The sequence below is a fragment of the Apodemus sylvaticus genome, chromosome 6 (assembly GCF_947179515.1).
Source record: "Apodemus sylvaticus chromosome 6, mApoSyl1.1, whole genome shotgun sequence".
Classification (NCBI taxonomy): domain Eukaryota; kingdom Metazoa; phylum Chordata; class Mammalia; order Rodentia; family Muridae; genus Apodemus; species Apodemus sylvaticus.
Window position 1 is genome coordinate 129,241,872 of NC_067477.1, and position 25,617 is coordinate 129,267,488.

General features: G+C 40.0%; 1 protein-coding gene across 4 annotated transcripts in view; it reads right to left on the bottom strand.

Annotated features, from left to right (window-relative positions):
* Window positions 1-6,908: 6,908 nt before the first annotated feature.
* Window positions 6,909-25,617, bottom strand: part of Slc8a1 (solute carrier family 8 member A1) — a 282,426-nt gene continuing 263,717 nt past the window's right edge. For all 4 annotated transcript variants that reach the window (XM_052186470.1, XM_052186469.1, XM_052186472.1 and 1 more), the window contains one exon: window positions 6,909-10,368. In XM_052186470.1, the coding sequence (XP_052042430.1) occupies window positions 9,992-10,368 (377 nt within the window). In that variant the 3' untranslated portion in view covers window positions 6,909-9,991. The remainder of the gene's footprint in view (window positions 10,369-25,617) is intronic.

Genomic DNA, 25,617 nt, shown 5'->3' on the forward strand with positions numbered 1-25,617 from the left:
TCAAGAGAAAGCTTACATTAACGCCACAGAAATATTCTTTGTTTACATAAGTGGAGCTCCGTTTGGTGTTTTTGTTTGTTTTCTTTTTTGTTTGCTTTTCTTTCCTTGTGAAAACGTCTATATTATGCATTCTGTGTTTTATGTGAAATTTCAAATCAATAATGAAGCATTTTGGCTGAGGCCATTCTGGTAATTGTTCCAGGTATGATTTTGTGACATCTTTTGAATAGTCATTTCTCTACACCAAAGAGGCTACTTAAAAGACAATTGAATCTGTACCAAAGGGCATCCTGCTTTCATTTACCTTTATAGTATTTGTACCTTTAAATTAACTTGGGAACGGTGACCACTGTATAGCTTGTTTATAATTCATATAGTTTAGAAGAAAACAGTACTGACAATCTCTTTCTCCTATCTGATGGTAAACTTAAGAAATACAAAAAATAAATAAATAAATAAATAAATAAATTTGAAAGGTCATCCTTGGATGAAGAATGGCTGTGGCCTTAAGAAGGTCACTGAGTTAAAATCCTTTTTAATCTTTTGGATGCTTTTCCATGTGGGGGAAATTTCCTACTCTCTCTCTTTAGGGAAAAAGAGTCCCTCCCCCAGCGGTGTACAAGTAGTTATTTTAAAATAAATTTTAAGTTCCTCCCAGATGTATGCAGCTTGATTGGTTTGACACTTGTTCTGATAATCAAATATGATGAGGAACAACTGATTGGCCACGTGAAGCTTCTTCAGTTCATACCTACAAGTGGAAGGTAATGAGAAGTTACCCATTATGGGGGCTTGATGTGTTCCAGAGAAAGCGACGTGAATGTATATATCATCTCTCATGTATCAATGAGAAGATCCAAATCTTGAGCAATCTTAAGATTCATGACCTTCTGAAGCAAATAGATCTACCTTTCTAAAGGAGAAGCCTTTGAGACTCCTCTCTGATGGCAACTAGACATTCAAATGGAGAGAGCACTGTGTGCTCAGAGAGAGAAGCTGTGGTCCCCTTCTCTACGTGCTGTCAGTGGATGAGGGCTTTGAAGCTTTAGCTCGGAGAACAGCCAGATGCCTCCAAGTCAAGAACATTCAGTGTTAGTAGTTAGTGGCAATTACTTAGTAGTGAGTAGTAGGTTCGTAGTAGTAGTCAGTAGACAGAATCTCAACAATGATGAGGCAAATGATGCCAGTAGCAAGCTTTCCACAACTTGAAATGTTAGCTCTAACTAAATGTTAGTCTTCTAAAGAGAAGACTCTGGGATGTGTTAGTTGAGCCCGAATCCATTCATTTTGATGGTGAAATACATGCAGAATATGAAGTTAAGAAAGCCATTCTTAAAGACTTTCTTTGATCAGTTTCAGAATGACCCCATTAAAGCGTCTCACATTAATAAAATATCCTTAGACCAAAATGAAAGGTTAATTTAATTAGAAGACTGTAATTGGACTCTTATTAAATCCAGGGCCAGTGTTAAGTTTCTTAAGTCATCCTTTATGATAATTAACAGAACATTTTAGCAAAATAAATGCTTGAAGTTTATGAAATTCTGATTTTGAAACTCTTCTACTGGCTTGACTGAATTCTTACTGTTTTTTAAAGCCTGGACAGAATGAAAAGTCAATGAATGATCCTGGATGAAGACCAGTAGTTAGTAGCAGTTACTTAGTAATTAGTAGTAGTTAGTAGTTAGTAGTTAGTAGTTAGTAGTAGTAGAAGTAGTAGTAGTAGTAGTAGTCAGTAGATAGAACTTCAATGATGATGAGGCAATTTGATGCCTATTTGGCTTATTTCTGATCCTCTGTCAATCGTGTGATGTTGATTAATGGAAGCTCTGAATACTAAGTGAATCCTGAGTAGTAATAAACCAATTTTATTTTCATTTTACTAATGATGCGCAATCACTGGAGTGTGAAAGTTCCTATACAATACTCATGACAGCAGGAACCATGTTCTCAGAGCTTGGGATAGAAACTTCAAAGACAAATGTTTCTGAGAATCCAATGGTAACACTTATAAATGAATTCCAAAGGCTTAGCACCTCTACAACTACATCCCTTTCTCTGAGAGCACCCCACGGAGAAGTCTCATGGGCAACTGGCTGACCTGGCTAGTTTGCTTGTTAGTAGGAATTTGGAGAGGAAATTCCAGAGAAAAGACAATCAGCACATATGAAAGATGGACGCTGGCTTTCTTGGGAATGTTTAGCTAGAACTAGTGGAAGATCCACAGGCTGAGTGTTGGGTGATGAGATATCAACCGACAGATTGGGTGAGGACCTCCCCCATCTTTTTTCCCAACATGCCAAAATACATTTCTAGAAAATGTTAACTGGTACATGGTTGCTTGCATGCTTGGTACCATCTCTCAAGGGGAAAATACAAAATCTCATCTTTTTTAACTTCTAGAAGTTGACCTTGACCAGATTATTTTCCCCCCAAGAACTGTTTACAATGCTCACAATCCAAGGCAGCAGACGGAATCAAATTAACCCTAATGACTTCCTATCTATAAAACTTGTTAAACAAACAAAAGGAATAGAAATGAATTTCTTTAAGATATTTGCATCTATTTTGGGAAAGATACATGTTTTCCAAACATTTCTTAAACAATTGTGTACATTTACCTGAAGAATAAAACTCCTTCTTTGTACTTATATTTCATTTATGAAAGAAAATTAACTTGACAGGAATTTCTGGGCAATATGTAGAATAAAGTTTAGGTTATCAGCATGTAAAAGTGTATCTTTGTTTTTAATGTACATAATCCCATGGTATGGGAAAAATAAAGTAGAGGAGACAAGTGTGTTGAAATAATGAAACAATTTCAAGAAAAAAGAATCTTGCAACTGATAATTCAACTCTTCTAAAGATGTTATTACACTGCTTAAAATGCAAACTTTTGATAGAAAAAAAAAGACGAAAAACTATATTCACATTGCTATATGGTCTAAGCCTGGTTCATCTAAAAGCACTTCATCGCTGGTAGGTCTGCCTGGACTATGTGGTGATGGGGCAAGACTCAAGTCCAATATTCCCTCCTACATAGTGATCTAAATTATAATTAGTCCTAAAATATTTGTAGAAATATCAGAATGGAGTCATCCTTTAAAATAATCTATTTAAATGGAGAAGTATTAAGTTACCAAGTTGAGTAATTTAAAATTATACATTTAAAAGTGGAAGGAAATTATCAAAAATATTTTATGAGACATCTGCACAGATCTAATGCATTCTATAAAATAATTCAGTGTCATGGAAAGTATGCCAAAACATATTTTGTCCAAGCCAAAAACTATATATGCCCAGCTTTGATTTTCATGTCAAACCTGAGAATGAGATTAAATTTATACTGTTGTCTCAGGAAAATGAGAATCTTTCTTACTTAAAGGTAATGACTCTCAGGTATCTTAAACAATGGGTATCTTAATACATGATGAAATCCTACTTAACACATTTTTTGTGCCAAACTATTTCATTTAAAAATATAATCCTGTCAACAGTGTAGATAATTCTTACCCACATCATTTTCATAACCATACAACTTTATTCTCTGCATTATTGCAATGCAGTATAAAAAGCTCCCAAGATTTTTCCTTTGGATAATTTTCAAGTATAATGTTTGCTAAAATAGATTTAGAAATGTAGAGAAAAATTCACAAAGAGTGTAATTTTTCACAAAATAGCCATTAAGATGGTATGATTTTTATCATGGATATTTATACTATCTAGTTTATTTCTTAGGTAAAATATTTTGTGAAGCCGTTACATACTTGGTTTAATTTAATCCATTTAATAATAAGAGTAGTCCTCCCACTTGGAAGGAAAGCTCAGGATTATGTTCTTGACAATAGAGACTGGAACATTACAAACCAAAAATCACACTTTTAGAAAAGATCTTCTTCTTGTAGATTTGAGCTCCTCTATTATATGTCTTCAAGGGAGTCTAAGAAAAAGTTCTGTAAATTCTAAGCTGACTGGCAAGGAGTTCCAGCAGACAGGGCTATGTAACCATCCTAATAAACCAGCTTTCGCTTCCTCCAATATATTTTTAGATTTGGCCAAGCATACCTGAAATTATGTACCACATCGATTCCTAGGGTCTGGCTTTGTGAATTAACGCTCAAAACTGATCTAGCATCTCTGAAATTTGCTAATTTCTTTCTTGGTCACTAATGTGAATTTTGCTACCTGAAAACACATACTATTCCATACCTGACATACAATATGAGTACTTGACCTATTTATGTTTCTTAGAGTCACATGCATTATTCCTTTTTTACATATGACAGCTTTAGAGACACTCTCATAAGGATTGGGGACATATATATTATTGTTCTTTTCTACTCTATATCTACATATGTGAATAGAATAGGCTGGGAAATTGACACAGGAACAAGATAAATGTGACCTCAAGCGAGATTAAAATCAATAAAGTAGCACAGAACTCTAGGGTAGTATATACCCCAGGCATTTGTAGTGGTAATCCTGTTCTAAAGCCTGTTTGTATTGGTAGAGATAACACAAGGTAGAGATAACACAAGGTAGTGATAACCCAAGGTGTCTCTAATGTTTGTGAAAAGTCATCATATTTGATTTTTCTATGACAAGTTTGCTCCTACAAGAAAAATTCCCAAGTAATTCCTTATAATGTGATCTTTCCCCTATTGCTGAGAGGTAATGCCAGCACATCACGAAGTCAACTGGATGGACCAAGGGTGGCCGATGAAAGAATGGCAAGGTTGGGCCACAGGGAGAGGAAAGGGTACATGAAGAAGTAAGTATATCAAAAATAATGATTTACAACCCCATCTTCTTAAATGCCCCACAAGGCAATGAAATCAGAGAACCTTTGACAAAACTGAAAATCCATAGGTTTTTTTGAGTGCATCTCTTTGGACATCTTGGCACTGCCAACAGCAAGCTGGATATAACATTTCCTATGGACTAGAAAGTGAAAGCAAGTCTATCTTTCTTAGGAGTTGTCGTACTCCTCAGTGCTGTCCCCTTCTGCGGGAAGGACATTATCTGCTTTGGGAGATTGTTACCCACAGTTAAATATTAAAATTGAAACACCTAATTATTTCACTTGGGTCTCTTTCCCAGGGTATCCCAGGAGATAGAGTACCATGAGCAATATTCAACCCAAACCTTTGAAATATGCTAGAATGTGTGAGGATAGCTATAGGAATAATAGTGTTTGAAAAGAATGGCAAACTCCCCAATCACTTCTAAAACAAAATCTATAGGGAGACACATTAACAAATCTATCCACAAGAACACATATCCCTGGTATGATAAATGTGATTTTGCAGATCTCTTCCATGTGTCACGCCACTAATTTCCCAACCAATACTCCCATGTATCACTTATTATTTTCATCAATGCTTAGAATGCCTTGGCCAACAGACATGATTATTGTAAGGACTGCTGGATGCTGATTGAAAGTTAGAATGAATTGTGTATTGTCAATGGTGAAATAGCCCAATGTTCCTAAAGTCATTAAAGTCCAAGCAGGACTTGCTATGCTGATAGTTGCCAAATATTAGAAAAGGAAAATCATAATTGAGAGAGATTCCACATTTTCAACTCAGAAAAAACAAAAGAAGTCTTAATGAAGCTGATCTGCTTTTCTTTTAGAAAAGGGGAGCTTTGTCATCTCCCAGAGAAAATTCTCTGATGTTTTTTCCATGATGCTCTCAAATGTAAGAGCAAACTAGATTCTCTAACTTTGTTTAGATTAAAACTAGGAATGTGAGAGCATAGAGGTTCTAGTGGAGGAAGCCTGGCTACAAATGGCAGTGGAAACAGCACATTTCTATTTGCTTTGAGATCACTTCCTGAGACGGTGGTGCACATCAGTTTTCAGCCACCTATCCATCTCTGCAGGCTCGTTCCAAGCAGTGTAACTGTATGCCAGGCTTATATCTGAGAAACAACGACAACCAAAATTCCATAAACTAAACTATACTATACTATACTATACTATACTATACTATACTATATACTATACTATACTATAGAAAGCAAGGTTATCTGAAATCTTCAAGGTTGGAAGGATCAGATCAAAATCTGTCCACAAATTAATGTTTGCTCCTAAGTTCTTGAGAGTCAATCAGCCAGAGAATTTTGCTGAGGTTTCTTAAATGGTCAAGGATCCTCACTATAATACTCATTTTTGTCAAGAAGCAAACTCAGGCTGCCAATTTCATATGAAATTAAAGATCAGTATTCAGGAGACATGGCAATTCTTTGATTCAAGAAGAGTGTTTGAGTTGTACCTCATTTCTTTCACCCTTGAGAGCACATAAATACCTACGTGATGGTAGGATGAAAGGATCTGTGGGAAACTTTAAGATGTTCAGATGAACGAAGAGTGATTTGCATGCACCTATGTCTAGATTCTACCAGGACCAAGAGAGTACTCCTTCTCCCAAGTCTTATTCTATGTCTGGTGTCACCTCTGCCTGTGTTCTTTTGATTGCATGAGATGTGAAAGTCAGTGACTTACACAATTCATAAAATCAGAAATTATCAACATGAAGAAGTTGTTCTAGGAATAAGAAGAAATATAATATATGATAATAAATGATACATTTGTTTGTCCCTTGGAAAGTATTTATACTTCCAAAACCATCTCGTGGGCAGCATGATTTACTATAGTGCACTCTGTGATAAAAGTTGCTCAACAAGTAATAGCTTGTGAGTCATGTCCTTGGAGATAGAGTTAAATTAAAAGGTGGAGAAAAGAAGGCACACCCAATGCTTATCACAGCATCACAGGACAGACATTCCAACTCCACGTGCCACTCGTGGACCATCTAAACACAGCACGAGCAAAGGGCTGACATTTACGTGAGTTTGGAATTTGGCTGTTTCCTTTCCCATGGATGAGGATACTGATTGCACAAGGATACCTTTTTGGTCTTTATTTCTTCAGAGCATGAGAACAAACAAGCAAAAAATGAAGTAGGTGACAGTGAGGAGAGGGGACATTCCACAGTACAGAATATGCTGTGCCACTGGTGATGAAATCACAAACAGTTAGAAACTTTATTGGTTTTTTTTTCTGTGTCAATAATGTGTACCAATTGTCAGGAGCAGCACCACAAGTGCCTGTTCCCCTAAAGCTGTGCACAATACACACAAAATAAAAATAATCAAACAAATAAAATGAAATCATTTACACATAATAATTAAGAACCCTGAACATCCAGAATCAGATTTTCCCTACAGCATGAGGACTGAAAAGGCAAACAAACCAAAAAGCTTGAATTTGAAACTAACAGCAAGAAGTTCTTGGGAAGTTTTCTGTGAAAATTCACTACAGAATTATTGACATTCCAAAGATGGCTTAAAAACAAAGCAAAACAGAACAAAACAAAAACCAGTGCAAATTCTTTCTAAGGTTTTTTAACCACGAATAGCCTTTGACTATAATTACTGGGTCTTTCTAGGCTAGCTTTCCACTTTTAAAATCTAAAATTAAGATTAAAACAATCAAAACAGGATGGCTTAGACGGCTCCACCGAGGAGTTCCCAGTGTCACCACTGTTGATGGCCTGTGGAGTGTTGTTATGGAAAGGTACAAGTGCCACAGAGACTAAAAACTGGTTAATTAGGTCTTCTCAGTGATATTGGTCACCACCATAGGCCCTGCTTGGTCTAAATCAAGAAGATGAAAATACCTGTGAGTTGGCCAAGGCTCTAAAGAGTACTTTTCCAGAGCTAAAAATTACATTCTTTTAGGAAAAACAAAACACGAGCGTTTGGTCAACTGCTTTTGTTGTGCAATTTTAATGTGCCTAAGTTAAAAGTCGTAATTATTTTTCTCTTGCAAGATAAAAACTGTCTCAGTGTCAACTCTTACTCTTTGAGTAGGAATCCCATTCACTACATATCCTTTGGGAGCAGGAATTTAGGCTGTCTTGGTCACTGTTCAGCTCCCAGGTTGTAGTACTACCTGGCCTATTGAATGGACAACAAGTCTCTATTTACTCACTCACTAAATGGTGGTTAAACAATGAATGGCTATGGTCACTGAGTGGAAGAAGGGAAAGGTGTTCTCAGCTACATTTATTTCTTAAATATCTGGAGTCAATGCAGAGGGCCAGAGAGGCTCAGAGAAGTGTCTCAGAGATGGGCCAGGCCATCCCATTTCTCATTAGTAGAATCACAGCTTTTGGAATGTTGGGTTTACCTCTGCTCTTTGGTATTTTTGAATGGAAAGAACCATTCCTTTTGAAGGGTTCAAAAACTCCCCAGTCTCTTTGAGTAACTTCCTCTGGACCTCTAAAGTCCCACTGGGCACTCAGACTTCTTTTCCACTCAGGAGCTGCTAAGAAATTCAGGGAGTCTGGACTGACAGGTGAATGAAACAGGGCTCAAAACAGCCTTCTCCATTAAAATGAAAATGAACCAGCACTATCTATCATCTGTGCCAGACAGAGCAGATGTGCAATAAATACTTTAGGGGAGGGGTGGTGTGGAAACAGTGGCTATGAAAGTCCAGACACATCCAAAGTATCCACTTGTCTCCCCAGCCTTTCTTTTCAGCCTACCTAAATTAATGGGTGATTCTTAGAGACCTCTGATGTGCTATATGTGCCTACTACTTCATAGATATCTTTGTAGTTTGCCTGCTACCCTCTCAATAACATTAATCTATCTTCATATGACAGTTATTGCTTCTTAGAAATGAGCGTGCAGATTCATGAACAGTAAGCCATTTTTTCTTTTATCCCTATTACTATCCAAACTCAATAACAACTCAAAAGGAACAACTCAGGTGAAAAGAAAACTCGCTTATGTCTTCAATGTCCAATCAACATCTCTGACTGGGAGGACAGTGTTTGCTATGCTCTACTATGTACAGATACACTTTGTTTTATTTGTTTTTCATCCATGCACTGTGTAATGGGGATCACGACAACAGTCCCAAACAGGCACATGAAGGAGGGCAAATGTTTAGTCATGACTGGAACAGGATTGTGCAAGCCATGGATGCCACTGAAAATAAACTGATGGAAAATCCCAGGCAATAGCAACTTGGGACCTGGACATACGTGATGACTGAAATGGTAGGGGTTTTGGGGGGTGGGTTAATCTTCCTGCTTGCAGGGGCTGGGTGGAGGGCAGGAGGAGGTCTGGGGTGGAAAACCTGGGGAACAGGCTGGGCTGGAAGGGATAAAGGTCTTGCTAATCACAGTTCAGAGCTAAAGAGATAAGGGATGAAGAGTTCTGTGAGTTCCTGGGAATCTAGGCACATTCTAGTTGTGCCTGTTGAACAAGAGTTCCAGGCACCATATCCTTAGACTACATCTAGAACCATTGCTTTTCCTGGCTCCTTTTCACCTCCCATGCTTCTTCCTGGAGGCAGTTCACCACTGTTCACATTCCGGAGATAAGCACAGAATTGGATAATATAGTGAAGACGTGTGTTTTTCTTCTTCCATGCCTAGATCTTTCTTTAATCCAAAGTAATGTTTAAAGTGTTTGGAGGAGGTGAGGAGAGACTCTTAATGATTTTAATATTGATCCCAAATCCATTCAGCTTTGAGTGGATCATGACTCTCTACAAGGAAAAGTAGGATTGTGGCCCTCCAAACAAAACAAAGCAAAACCAAACCAAAAACCAAAAGCCAAACATCAGCCACCTCCCTCCGCCCCTCTCCCACCACTGGAAACAAAACAAAACAAAAAGAAACAAGAAAACAAATAAAAGCCTTAGCCATTTATGAACTCGAGAGAGTGTAGCTCTTCTAGGATGAGCTGCAAGATGGCCCTGCCTCCACGCCTTGTTCAACTCGATGATTCCCGGGGAATGGGAGATGATGGTTTCTGACTTCCGGCCTAGTACAGATGTTCTTGAAGCTGGATTCCATCAGCAGGTTAAGTGAACATGACAAATGTCAGTTTCCTCTGTTCATTATACATAATTTTATGTATATATATATGTATACATATATATATAAATTTACTATATCTGATTGTTCCTTTAGAAGCCTTTTATGTGGCAGTAGGCTTCCAGGGAGGAGAAGAAAATGTACAAGAGCCACAGGAGCACAAACAGGGAAGATGTGAGGAGCTTGGCAGTCCGGGGCCCTCCCAGCTCACCTCCTATTTCTGGCCTCCGCCGATACAGCAGCACCCCCACGTTGATGAAAGCAAAAATAGTGAAGAGAGTGACAGAGAAAGCTAGTGTGCCGGGGGACACTTTGAACTGTTCCCCATTGGCCGCATGGTAGATGGCAGCAATGGACCAGGCCACACCGATTCCCAGGAAGACATTCACAGCGTTGCTTCCAGTGACATTGCCTATAGATGCATCTGCATACTGGTCCTGGGTAGCTGCTACTTTGCTGGCAAATGTGTCTGCAGAGAAAGAAGAAACAGGCCATGACATTGAGTTAACCTTATAAAATAGAGTCATGGGATATAAGGGGCTTCTACTGTATACGCTAGACTCAAGCCCACAGTAGATTTCTTTGTCCCTTTTGAGTCAGTCTTATGGTCAAAGGAACAGAACATAGATTTCAGGAGTTAAGGGCTTGGTGCTGTCTATCACTGACAGAGAAAGTCATGTAAGTTAAGTTTTTTATCCATAGATACCATAGTTCTTTGTCTAGTGAGCTTGCATGGCAGGTTTTCCTATTTAGGACTATTTCCAGCCCAAGTTATATCTATATCCAGTGGGGACCTTCAAAAGACTGAGTATTACAAGGCTCCATCCAGCTGTTCTTGGTCACAATCCCTGGGGCACAAAAATCTATTTTCACAGAATCCCAAAAGATTTCTAGGTCACTATGTGTTGAAAATGGTTGCAGGAGGATATTTGTAAAGTATTGTATCAGCAACTGTTGCTTACAGAAGATAGAGCTAAGATGTCAGGAGAGAGTTCCAAAGATCAGGAAGCAAGCCAATACTGTGATTGAAAAGTATTGGACTGTAATCATAGTTGACATTTGCCTAGCGACTAGGGAATAGGAGAGTAGGTTCACCTGCATGACAGTATTGATTGTGATAATAACAGGAGGTGATGAGATGCAGCCCAAGGATGATAAGCAGCATGCCATACTCTAAGAGGAAATGATGGTGGAATCTGGGACATCTCCTTCCTGCCTCTAGGCTCACACCTGTTCCCTGTACCATCTTCTCATGCCACAGATACCAGAAGGTATCCTCATGTTCTCTGCTAACAACCTTCACTGTGTCTTGTTTTGAAGATAGGAATAACATGGATTGCTACTAAAGGTCAAGCTTTTGGATAGCACAGTTTATACTTCTCCACGAGTAGAATAAAGAGATTTATGAGCTTCTTTTACAATGAACTTTGTGAGCCTGGGTCACAATTCTTCATTGGAATAGAGTTGACATCCCTTCAGATTTGTCTTTATAAGATCGAATAGGATATAGAAAAGGCTGCTTACACCCTTTGGTCAGGGTAGGTAGCTTTTTGTTCCTTTGTAGAGACAATAAAAACAGAGCAGTATAGATTGGTTTATAAGTTAGGATGGCTTGCGCTATGGCTCCACTTGTTAATCATAAAGATACGCCATTTTCAGGTTGTGTGTGTTCCTGACATCAAGGCTTCTTTTTAGGGCTGGTGAGATGGTTCAGTGGTTAAAGGAGCTTGCTGTGAAAGCTTGTTATCCTATGTTCAGTCCTTGGAACTTATGAAAAAACCAACTCCCCAGAGCTGTCTTCAACCTCCACACCCATCCCATGGCATACACAACCACACTCATACCCTCCTGCCCCATTCTTTGTGTGTATGTCTGTGTGTCTTTCTCTGTGTGTGTGTCTGTCTGTGTCTGTCTGTCTGTCTGTCTCTCTCTCTTACATACACACTATCACATACACATTCACATACTCTCTCTCTCTCACACAGAGAGTTGTGTTAGAGGTCTTTGTAAAGCACCATACATGATATGTTCATAATAGATGTTGATAATGAGTCCACACTTGCAGTTCTAGTGATGGTGTCATAGGTTGACTCTGGGCCTCATGGGTACCCTGCATGCTCTGGCAGGGTCATGTGACCTGTGTCATGCATTATTTGAATCAATTTCTTCTTTCTGCTCCCATTCTTTCATTAACATCCCATGAATAAACTTCCATGGGATCAATAGGAAAAGTGTGCATGTTCATATCATCCTGCAAATCCCCTGCATTGTGAAGGGGAATAGGGTTATTTAGGTTGACCAGAGCCTACTGCACCAGAATATCATACTCTTTTTGAAGGGGAGCTAGCCATCCCTGAGTGCCCATGTCACTATTGTGATTACTGCCTGTGATAGATGGCAGAATTTTTTTATCTTCCAAAATTAAGGTGATGAAGAAAAGCACTAAGTACTCCATATAACACGCATGGGTTCTGTGTCTATTCTCATTTAACCATTTCATGGTCTTACAGCTAAATGTAATTTTTTGTAATTTTGGGATCTCTAACATCATTATCTTATCTTGGATGGGGTCCTGGATGGAAGAGAATATTTATGCCAGCAAGATTTCAGGGTCCATTCCCAGTTCATACTGCATTTCCCATCCTGAGAAGACTAGCTCTCTTTCTTCTAAGTTTGTTACAGGTCACTCGGTTCCTTCTGGCCAGAAAGTCTGGAGCAGGTTTTCATCAAAGATCTTTTTCTATATCCAGGGGTCTAGACAGTCTGTTAATCCTCCTCTTGAATTTGCTTTCCCTTATGTATTCCCCATCATATACAGCAGCCCAGCCAGGAGCCTCAGAGATGCAGGAATCAAGAAAACCAGGCATATCCTAATGACTTCCGCATTTCATTATTAATAATTATTGGAGCTGCGGATGCTGAAGCAGCCTAAAAAAGTTTATGTGGCTTTCTTTCTCCAAGGATGATGATATAAAATGAAACAAGGCAAAACAAAACAAAACAACAACAGCAACAGCAAAAACAAGAGCCCAAGAGACAGCAGTTTAGGAGAGAGCCACTGCTGGGAATTACCTGAGCCTTGAGTTCTGATCTTGAGTGATTGCCAATGACAGATGGCCAACCAAGTGAGGTGGGGCAGTCTCGGGAGGAGAAGAGATACCCTCCTTCTGATTCAGGGACCTGTTAGAAACCAGTCCTCCTTTTCGAGGGGTCCTATCCCAACTCTGCAGATGGCGTTCTCTGCCATAAACTATGCAGGGGGAAAGATCAGTAAAAAACTCATGTATCCAGAGGTCTGATGGTCCAGTGTTTGCTAGATTGGGAGAGAATACCAGGTCTGTGGCAATTTCTACTATTGAAATTTTCCAATAGTCTGTTTATGTGAATATTGTGTGAACATTCCAATTTGTAAGAACAGGTTCTGATTTCAAATACTTTTCTCTGGAGTCTCTGACAATTAGGAGTCAATATTAACAAGTTACCACATAAATAAAATATGTTCCGGGCCTCTTTGAGTCTGGAAGGTTTTATTTACCTGGGCTATTCATTGGGTCTTTTGTCTACTTTTATTTTTGATTCAAGAGCTATATAAAAACATTAAAAGAAAACACACAAATCCAAACCATTAACCTTAACTGTGATAGCCATAGCTTAGGTTTCCAAATAAAATGTAATAGGGTCTCCCCAAATCACCCTGTGTTGTTGCCTTGCTGCTCTGTGCACAGGACAACATTGCACACCCCATATGTTAGAGGGTGGTAACCCCATCCTGAGCCCTGAGCCTGTAGCCTGACTGTGGCTGACCAAGACAAATGCTGGTCTGAAAAATAAAATACAAAAAACAACTACTGCCATGGTCTTAGAAGGGATGCTAGATGTACAGAGGTCGGCTCACTAAACACAGAGGTACAAGAATCAGCTTTCCAATATGACTCACATACATTCAGGCATGTTGATGATGGCATACATCTGCTTTCATACATGCTTATCCCAAGCTTTTATACATGCTTATCCCCAGCTGGACTTTCATGCTTTGACTTCTGTCTTGAGCTTTAATTATGTCAGTTATAAACTCTCCAACATGTAGTGCTACCTTGTTATTCTCTATGACTATAAATCAGGAATTGGGAAGGTTTCCAAGAATTAACCACACATCAGAAAGTTAGGCCAAAACTGTTCTCTGTAGACTTGTTTCCAGTTCACTTTAGATAACCTTGGCCAAGTCATCAGGTCAGCATACAAGAAGAGACCCCTGTTTTCCTCCAGGACTAATATGTTTTCTTAGCTTGAAGCCCTTTAATTTTATAGCTATTTGAACATCTCTTCTGGAAATGGCCATCTTTACAATGTCACAGGTGGGACCTAGCGTTCTCTGTTATAAATCAAGAGTGTCCCCTCACCTCAGATCTTATTCTCTACTCTTTCGGGACAACTGCTTAGTTTGTGCTTAGGAGTGACTTTTCTACAGCCTAGTTTCACGGTGGAGATACGGTTACTTCTTCAGCACATACAGACTGCAGATGATCTAAGACATCTGAACAGAGCTTCATGGTGACAAAGTGGCAGGCAGCTCACCTAAGAGATAGTCTGGCAAGGAACTATCTGAAGGCTTCTTTGTAAGGCATCCCACCTTAGATGAGTTCAGTTCCTCATCTAAGATGAAGACTCTAGAAGACCTCTAAGACAACTTCCTAACACTGTTGCTTGCCACCCAATATGCCAACACTAAATTTCCTTTTGGTTTTGTTCTATTTCTGTAGAAGTTTGGATGTGACCATTTTTCATTAGAAGCAGTAGTGATTCGAGGAAGAAAGATCTTCAGAACTGAAGATATTGCATTGACTAAGCTGTGCTAGCTTTAATAAAATTAACCCACCCAGCAAAGCCTTTTACCTTTTAGCAATAGGTAAGGAATGTGGGAAATGATTACCTTCCACCTTGATGAGGGAAACTACAGTGTAAATGGGATAGAGGAAGCTTTGTCTCAAAGGCTATGCTTAATTTTAATTATGTTTGCCTATTATTAGCATCAGATTTATGTGGAAACCTTTGCCTAACCTTTGCTTACAAAAATGTACATTTGGGAATCCACTCTAGGCTGATTTACTCAGAGTCTATAAAAAAAGGATTTAGAAATATATCTTTTAATAAGTGTTTTAACTCCCAAAGCTAGGCGTTAGGAGCCAGAGTTCTAAGGTTTTAAAATGGGAGGAACAGGAATGGCTGGCTGCTAGTGTTCTGCAGGGAGGAGGTGGTGCTGGTGTCCCAGGGAAGCAGCTGATTAGAAGCTGGCTTCTCTTGGAAAATTGATTCCCTAGATATGATTGATGGTCATTTCGCACATGAAACATCTTGGGTGGTCTTAGTGGAGGTGCTGGGGCTGCCTAACTGTAATCTTCTCACTGGAATTAGGCTTTGTGCTTGTTTTGTAAACATTATTTCTGCACAGCTACACTGGAAAGCCAAGGGGAGGGATCTTCCTAAATTAACTAGGTTTTCGCTCTTCTTGGAGGAGAAAATGTAGAAGTGTGTGTACCTTGTAGGGTTGGAAGGGAAATGAGTCACCATGAACAGAATCTAATGAGTGCTTAATATTACTAGCTATTTCTACAGCTGAACAAAACCAGAGACTCTGAACATGAAGGGAGCCAGACTTCACGCTAACGATTCTAAATTTTTTGGGTTCCGTAACAAACACTCTTCTCAAAAGAAACTTACTTACTTCATAGCCTCGTGCCTTTCAATGTGATCCTATAAAAATTATTCTTAAAATTCAGAACAATTCTTCTTTTAAGAATTTTGCAAGTCATCAAGTCATTAGAGACTTTCTGGCTAAGCTCCCCATCTTTCCTGCATTGTGGGTGGAGTTGAGACTTTACATATGCATGTTCCTCTGCTCTTCTTCCCTTCCATGCTCTCTGCCCCCCTCTCAGAATTCAGGCAGAAGTAATTTATTTAGGTGCTAATTCTTCTATCACTTGCCAGACATAAACAGGATTTAGTCTTGAGTCAGTTGGAACATTTATATACCCAGGTAAACATGGGCGCCACCCCTGGTCACACAAATGTAATCCTTATTTGGTTTCCAAGCAGAGGGCCAGAAACCAGAGAATTACAATTGATTGATTAATGATAAGAAGGAAGGGAGTTGCAAAAACTAAGTTAAAGGCAGGCTGGGGTTAGGGTAGAGGAAACTAAAAAGTCCTGCCTATAAAGCTGCCTTTAAGTAGATTGAAAAAGATATGGAGATAGTCACTAAAACCTGCAAGAGGTTGCTTGCTGGCAAGATCAAAGATCAAAGTCCCTGCCACTTGTTTCCCCCAACCCGCCACCACCAGGGCAAACAAGGATGAGCCTAAGAGCTTTGGAGAGAGCAACTAGCTGGCCCTCCCTGACTCTCAGCTTGGCTTAATTGTCTGGGGTGGGGCCACAGCAGAAGACAGTTTTAAAGCTTTCACCAGCATTAGGCACTGGCATGCAGGCCTTCTTTCTCCCCGTGAGGAAGACTGGTACATCCCCTGGGCTAACTGGGCAAGGCTTCCTCCAGGACTGCTCTGACATCATCAGCAAACAGGTCTGCCTTTGTTATTAAATGACAATTTATTTTTCATCTTGAGCTGTTCATTGAACAGATAGAGAGTGTTAATATTCTGCAAAGGTTCGCCAGGGCCTTAGATGTCCTACCATGTAACTGACTCGAAGCTAGAGTTTCAGGTCAAAGAAAGAAAGTCTAATTCAAACTGAAAAGTAATGAGAAGTTCTTTTTCAGGGAACACATGGTAGAGAAGAGAAAGCACCAACCATTTAATCACTTTTCCAAAGAGTACTTTGATCCACGTCAGCTGAAAATGACAACCTTCCAATCTATCAGGATGTTTTTATCAGTAAAATGTCCATACATTCTTGAGGGGATTGCAGGCCCCTCCTTGGGTGAACTCCTCGGTTCCTGGCATTTGATAAAATTTGCTAAAAATCAAAATAAATAGCCTGAACATTTAAAAAAAGATTTTATTTTCATTTCCTTATGTGAGCACTGGGAAAGAGGAATTATGCACAGGAGTCTGCAAAAGCCAACAGAGGCCCCGGTCCCTTTGAGCTGGAGCTGCAGGTGGCTGTAAGATCTTAGATGTAGGTGCTGGGAACTGAACAGTTTTTCTTTAAGAACAGTACACACTCTTAACAGCCCCATCTTGAATCTTTAAGAAGACCCTGACAGCTTCCTTGGAATCTGAATTGCTGTATTTATTTGAATTTCTTGATCACTCAGTCCATCTTCCCTTTGGTTCTTATAAGTGATAGTTTATCTAGCAGGAGGAGGGTTGGGCTTAAATTGTTTTCTGGTCCTTCCGGGTGTGCCAATTGTCAGGGTTAAGCCAGGCAGATAGAGAGTCTTAATATACAACACACAGAATGGATGTGTGTAAAGCTAATGGAGGATGAGGAGGGTATCATTAGAGACCAAGCTGGAGGCGTCCTGGCCAGCAGGGCCGAGCGAGCTTGGGGCCCAAGTGCAGGGATGTGTCCAGGATAGGAAAAATGACAAGAAAGAGTAGATTATTTTCTTTCTTCTTTTTCTCCATACTTTTGAAATTTGAGCCAAGGTAGGTCTTATGTTGTAGTCCTGGCTGGTTTGAAACTAGTTATGAAGCCAGGCTCCCCCTGCATCCACAGAGATCTGCTTGCCTCTTGCTCTCTAGATTAAAGGTGTGGACCACCATGCTCAGCTGAGGAGCATCATCTTAAAGGAATCTTCAACAGTAGAGCTGAAGGTGCCTGTGTCTCCTCTTCCTTCTGACTACAGACTTCATGTCTTCATTTTATAATCTTATATAGTGTTATAGATGATACATCATCTTTTATTTACCCGAGGTACGTTTTATCGATTGCACTGGGTAGAAGTGCTCTGCATACTCACTTAAGCTGACAAATACTTTTTACATATTTGGTAAAGGATCTGTGCCTTTGAGATACTTGAAGAAGAAATGTAATGCCCACATCATTCAGCCTGTATACTTGCGATCTTTCTAGAGATATAATCATTACTACAAGCACCACATAATATGACTAGGATACAATGAGCTGAACACACCTTTCTCTTTCCCAGCCTGCTGGCAAACATCTCTTAATTTTAACACACATGCCAATTTCAGAATGCTTGCACAGCTGTTTTGTGGTTTGCTTGCTTTTTCCAACAATTATAAGGTTGGATGGACAGTTACCCTTAGCCCTACCTCATCCCACCCCCAGGGAGAAAATAGCATCTCAATTTACCTTGCTAGATCATGGCCCATGTTTGGCATTGATAACACTCTCTCCGTATTACCTAACTCCCAGAACTTCTGTGGTTATTAAAGTGATTAAATTACATCAAATTATTTTCTCATCAATGAAGCCATGGCAGTTTAGATAACATCGAAACTTTTTGTTTTCTGCATTTGTATTAATTTAAAATGTTATGCCTTCAGGAAGCCATCATTAATAAGTGATACCTTAGTGGGTCCATGGATATTTTCAAAGCCAGAACTAACCTAGAATAGTGGGAAAGAAGGGAAGTAGAGAATTTTGGGAGGAAAATCCAGGGCACTGGGGAGAACAGATGTGACAGAAGCAAGAGGAGAGCAGTAGCTGCCCTCGAGGAGAACAACACCAAGTGTTCATAGGCGCCATGTGGGACAGGAAGCCCAGAAAGTCAATGCAGGTCTGTAGCCTTCATTGATAAGTGGATATTAACTAGCCCAGAAGCTATGCATACCCAAGACACAATTAGCATATCAAATGACTCCCATGAAGAAGTAAGGAGAGGGCACTGATCCTGGGAAGGCCTGATCCAGCATTGTAGGGGAGTACTAGGACAGAGAAAAAGGAAGGAGGTGATTAGAGAATGGGTGTAGAGAAGAAGGCTTATGGGACATATGGGGTGGGGGGAACTGGGAAAGGGGAAAGCGTTTGGAATGTAAACAAAGAATTTAGAAAATAAAAAAAATTGAAAAAAAAAAAAAAAGACTACACCAATCAGTTTAAGTCTGCAGGGGAGTGCTAAAGGCTTAAGTGTAAGTTGCCAAAGATTAGTGGTCTAAGAAGTTAACCTACTCTAATTAATTGCTGCCCCACCCCAAGTAAGGACTATTCAATGACATCACTGCTTGTTCTTTCTTTTCAACAACTTCAGTCTCCATAACTAAATGCTGTTATGGAGGAACTAAGTGCAGACTCCATGGAATTTTCTACATTTCTCTGCTGCTCCCTTGTGAAACTGTGCCTAGTGCTAAGTGGGTACTTGTGAGCTATTTCTAGAGTGAATGAAGGGAAAGGGTATAGAGTGGCTCACATGCTACTTCCTTTCTTCGGATATCTTTGAGATATTCTTTGTAGTTATCTTTTTGAATGCCTTTATGGCTACGGCAGAAGAAAGGAGTTTTTCATATAAGAGAGCTACATTATTTCACAGTTCTGTTTAGGTTTTCTACTTACTTATGGACCTTGTCAGACTATGTTATAGATGTTATTGCTATTTCTTGGCACTAAAAATTCCACCGTAGACTCAGGACAACAATGTTTGATTTTTGAAAACTTATTGATATCAAGTCCTCTGCATCATTTTCTCTCTATCCCCTAAACAGCATGGCTCTAGAAGCACAGGTAACAGTACCTCCATGGACTGCTAGAGCAAGGCCATGGCAACTGTCACCACAGTAACTGTCCACTCCCACCCAGCAGCCTTACTCTCAGATCCCCATTTGCCAAACAAGGTATCTCTGAGGCTCTCTTTGCCAGTTCCGGCCATCTGAAGCCTCAGCACACACATTCCTCAGAAGAAGGGCATTTTCATGACCATTTTGTACATCTGTGACTTTTTTGTTGTTTTGTAAATACAGCTCAGGAATGACAGGCTATAATTAGTCCTCTGCTGAGCCTGGTTACAGACCCTGCTGGGGATCATTTTTGTTTGGATCTGCAGAGAGTCTTGCTGTTTGTCTTGACCCATGATCTTTTACTATGATAACCTAATAATAGCTTGCAATTTATGAGAGCCCATGCCCTAGAGCCCCCTGTGCTCCAGAGGGAAAAAGGAAAACAAGCATAATGCAGTTCTCTGATCACAAATAACAGAGCTGAAATCAGCCATCTTTTTCTCGGGCATGAAGTATAAGATTTATATTTGCTGAGCTAAATGAAGGTTATCAAATATGGTCACTCACCAATTTAGCATCTTTGGTGATCATCTGCTAGGAGAGGTGTCTACATCACGGAAAGCATTTTATAAATTGAATTTTTAGAATGAAGCAGAGTAGAAACAAGTAATATATAGCTTATGTTCCATTCCTGAGAAGAGGCAAAATGTAAGGTCTGTGTGCTGGGAGCAAAGATGGTGTCCAGCTGGTATTGTACTTAAATGCCAAGCACCATGACTTCATATTTATACCACACTCTATCCCAAACAGATACCAACAGCTTATACCCACATGTAAGATTTACCATTCAAATTAAGTGACAATGGTATTTGCCTTCTTTTCTAAAAATACCAATAAGTCTGAAGGTCTTCTGCTGCACACACTGTGTCCCTGACATGGTAATGAAGTGACCCCTTCTTGAAGCCTAGTATTTCTTCTTATAAGTTTGGCAGAAGTATGGAATTCTTTGTACAGGGTGATAGGCCCTGGTGAATAGGTCTGGGTTTCTGTATTCTCTTCCTAACAGTTGTGATAGGTTTGTATTGATCATGGCACCTTGGAAAATGAGAAGCTGAACTAATGACCCTAGGCTCCTTAACACTGGCTATGATGAACAAACTGAAGTGGTCAAAGATATATATAAAAGACTTATATAATGTTAAACATCGGGGAGCATCCTGCAATTCATCAGTGTTAATTCTAAGTGTCATTGTGCAATTTTCTCCTTCTAGGAAACAAAAATGTATGAGTTAACAGTATTTCTGGGGAGAAGTTACGTTGAGATATTCGATTGCTTTAAAGATGTCAAAATTTACAGATGCCCAAAGCAGCTAAGACGAAATATGCATGGAGTTGCAAGATGTCTGGTGAAAAGACACGTAAACAGCTTTAAGTGTGTGCAGTAAAATTCATCTTATGTATTATGAGAGGAAGTACAATTACAGTAAAATGGAGAACCCACATTTTTATATGAAAATGTCTTCAATGGTAACTCAGAAGAGACAGAACTACAGAGTCAAAAAGTGTGTAAGAGATTTCTTGAGGATGGAGGAGGAAATGAAGATCAGCTGTAAATGGTGAGGATCTTATTGGGAGCATTCAGTGCCCTAAACAAGAGTTGTTAGCGTAACAATGGCAGAACCCAGTAAATTTACTGAACAGTCAGTATGGGTTGTTCTTCAAATGTGTGAATTTTATGGGTAATGCCTGAATAATGTGTTAAAATGTAGGATTGGCCTGCATTTAAAAAGAACAGAAGAGTAGACTTTGAGATGTTTTATTATGGCTATTTCCAAATATAAGGAGAAAAGGAGGAAAAATCAACCAAACACAACTACACATCCTTGTCAGAGGACCAACCACACACTTTTTGATCTTTATGCGGGGTGTACTGGCTGGATTTGTGTGTCAACTTGACACAGGCTGGAGTTAACACAGAGAAAGGAGTTTCAGTTGGGGAAGTGCCTCCATGAGATCCAACTGTGAGGCATTTTCTCAATTAGTGATCAGGGGGGAGGGCCCCTTGTGGGTGGTACTATCTCTGGGCTGTATTCTTGGGTTCTACAAGAGAGCAGGCTGAGCAAGCCAGTAAGGAACATCCTTCCATGGCTTCTACATCAGCTCCTGCTTCTACATCACTTCCTTTAGTGATGAACTGCAACATGGAAGTGTAAGCTCAATAAACCCTTTCCTCCCCAACTTGCTTCTTGGTCATGATGTTTGTGCAGGAATAGAAAGCCTGAGAAGACAGGGGGAAAGGGACTGAGATCTTTATTTTACATGAAACGTGCTTCTTGTGAAATGTACCTAAGATGGGAAGAAGTGGGGACTTACATTCTATCACAACACACATGCATAACATTAGTATTTTAAGTATAAGAATACACACACACACATACACACACACACATCGACATGTGTGTACACTTAAACACATAGCATCCTGTGTCTACTCTTGTCCTTGCTTTGACTGGTAGAGTATGTAAGAAGTCTCAGATAAGATGGAATGGAGTATTTTTAGCACCTCTCTCTTATCCTGTGGTTCTAATAAGACTGAGTGAAATTGGCTGGTGTGTCATTGGGGCACTAATCCAAGGCCTCTGTAAGGTTTCAGGTTGGGCATGACACATGCTGAGTATCTGTGCTCCCTGGACTTCCTCCTAAGGGATGACATCACTGCTATCATCCTGGTCATGATTCAGCCTGTGTTCAATGCCAAGTGCTCACGCAGTATTGAGAAAAATAAGTTAAGGGCTGTAACTGCTGACAGAAAACTTTAAAGTCGTGTAATACAGGCTCTTGTCTGATCAAAAAGAATAAAAGCTGCAGGAGGGTTTGAAATGGCTCTCCCAGGTGCTTGCAAGTGTTTTGGACTTCTTTGCATGGCCACTTTTGTGAAGTATTTTACTTTAGACCAAAAGGCCGCTCTGGCGTTGGCTACAGAAGAATTCTTACGAAATCTGGTATCCAGCCCTTTTTTATTCACTATCCTTGTCAAGTTCTGCTCTTGCACATGTCTTTCAACTTCAATTAACATCACCTGTGGGCGACTGCGCTGGTGAGCAATGACCACTAAGCCCACAGCTGGCTCCCGGCTGTAGTAGGGTTAAGATGGGGTCTGTAGGAAAGCCACTGAAGTGACTAATGCTGCTGGGGGCTGCTTCCCTGGCACTGTCGCCAGTGGCCTTGTCTCCAGCCTGACTGTGAGTCTGACAGTCCTGGTTTTGTAGCTATGACCTTTCTTGGTAGTGAAGAAACAGGCTGTCTAATATTAAGAGTATCAGAAGACAAAACATTCTTGCTCTGAGGCAAGCTCTTGGAGAAGCCAACCCCATAGGCCCTGGGGAATCTTGGCTCTGGGTAGACCATTTGGGAAGATAGAAAATGTTTACCATTTAACTAGATATGCATACACACTGTAGAGTGGCTCCCGTTGAATATTATCAGTGTCTGGCTTAAAGTGCCAATGTTCAGAGGCTGGAGCTCAAGAAGATGTGATACAATTGCAGGAAACAAAGCCATTAAGAATATCTACCCATCAACCCCTACCCCGCAGCATAATATATCAAGGGAGATAGGCCAATAATTTATGTAGCTACCCATGCTTTAATAGGTATCCTTGTGCTAAATACCATAGAGGACTCAACTTTTTAACTAGCAGATTGAAATAGAAGAAAAAGGAGCTCTAACATTTCTTTTAGTATCTACTTTATGCTTCTCCTGCTGCCAGGTGCTTTAAAGATAAGTGGTTTGCACAACAGTACTATGAGATATATTTCCAATCCCTCTCCCGTACCTGTGTATCGCTTCATGCCTAAGTGTGTGTTTGCAAGTGTCTGGGCTCGCTCACATATATACAAATACATGCATGTAGAGACCTAAGGTTGGTGTCAAATTCTTCCTCTATGGCTCTCTGTCTCAGACACCGAGTCAGGGGCTCTTGATGACGAGGCTAGTCTAGGTAGCCAGCCAGCTTGCTCTAGGATTCTCCTGTCTCTACATTCTGATTGCTGGCATTACAGCTAGGCAGTCATGTCTACCTAGCACTTATGTAGCTTCTGGGACCACTAGTCCCAATCTTCACCCTCAAGCTTTCAGGACAAGCAGTTCAATTGTTCACTACCTTCCTGGTGCAGAGAGACTTTTATTTTGGGTAAGTCAGGCCAAGACATCAAGGCTTGCAGGTACGAGACAATGCACCTCTCCAGCACGCATGCAGAAGGGGGCTCAGTTGGCTTACACCCTGTGGCACCTGACTTGAATGCTTATGTTCTTTTCTATTGTCTCACTGCATGTGCTTTTATACCCTGATTACTGAGAGAAGGGTGTACAGTCTTTCAGAAACTGAAGTCTGTGAGGCATTAGCCTGTCTGCCCGTGAGTCCTGTACCAACAACATCAGGTCTTTGCGGAGGGGATGCAGCAGCGAGAAACTAAGCCAGTGTGATTCCCTGCTGTTCTTTTTGGAGCTTGGATGGCTACTGATTGAGAATAGCTGGGTAGAATTTCCCACAGAGAATTGCTTGCTTGGGTTAGGTGTTGTCCTGTCCCCTTCTGACCCCACCCCTCTGTGCTCAAGAGAGGGGTGGAGTGAGTGTGTCTGTTTCTTGACAAATCCTTGGACAGAAGTTTACACTCATTCTCCTGGGCATTGACTTCCAAAGCTAACAGCAATCCTTCGTTTGTGTGTTTGAAGAACATCCTGAATGCATTTTCTCCAGACTCCACCCACCCACACCTAGACAGCTGTGTACTGCAGGCAGCTTGACCTAACCTTGCAGTGACCAAATCTCCTTGTTCCCACACCTCAGCCACACATATCTGTGCTGATGAGAAATGTCTTGGCATCTCATTTTTTGCTAGCTATTTCAGAGCTGAATATTTCGAGTAGACTAAGCTTTAAAATTTTTACTTCTTATAAAGTAAGGAATGTAAAACGATAAAGGTAAGACTTTACTAATTTCAGAAATTGTTTGAAACATAAAGCCTACTATTTGATTTTTATTCTAAAGCGAATAAGAGCCTGGGATCAAGAGTTTGCACATAGCCACAGTATGACATGCTTTGAAAGTGAAAAATGTCAAAACTGAGGCAAAGAGATATGAATAATTCCAAGAAAATCGTAAGGCATATGGGGAAGCATTCATACAGTACTTTAAATATATGTTTAAAATGGCAGAGCTAAATGGTTAGGAACTGTATTATAAATTCCATAAATTCCATCCGTCTGAACTTAAATTAAGTGTAGACAAATAATTTATTCTCTTAACTTGGTGAAAACTGAGAGAAAGGACTTAGTGTTCACTCGCTTGTGAGCTGTGGAGTTGTCTTTAGAGAGAGCCACTCCTGTATATTTCAAGGGGTAACATTGAGATTTGCCTCTTCTTGAGTTATCAGTGTGACTTCTGCTACAAGCCAACTATCTAAAGGCCCACTGAGAAATAAAGCAGCATGGGGGTAGGAACTGGAAAATACTTCCTACCTAAATGCAATATAGAATTGTTAGCCTTGGGAGCTACTAGATGCTGGGAAACGAAAAAACTGAAGCACAAACCATTGATAATGAATCATTTTTGTTATAAAAGAAACACAAAAGAGTTTGAAGTATAGTGCAGGGAAAAACTAAACAAAAGGAACCATACCACCTTTTGGAGCAGGACCTAAGGGGCAAAACACAAAGACTGAGGTTGCAAGGAACCAACCCCATATCACTTAAGATGTAAATAATGGGCATATGAATACAGTACACACACATAACTCACACTAGAGCTTTATGGTCACCTGCAAAGTTTCCTCTCTTGCTCATAATATCTCTCCACCTATCATCATGCTCTCCAATTCTTTTGACATTGTTTAGAATTGATCTTAGTATGAAATCTGAAGTAATTAATTTCTGCATCTTGTATTAATGTGAAAAACATATTACTAAATCCTCTAACCAATTCTCTTTGTACTGCCATAAGTACTAATGCCCATATTTTTTTTTCAGGCAGAAGAACAGGCACAGAGAGTCAAGAAGTCACTTAGACCCATAATGTGAATGAAGAA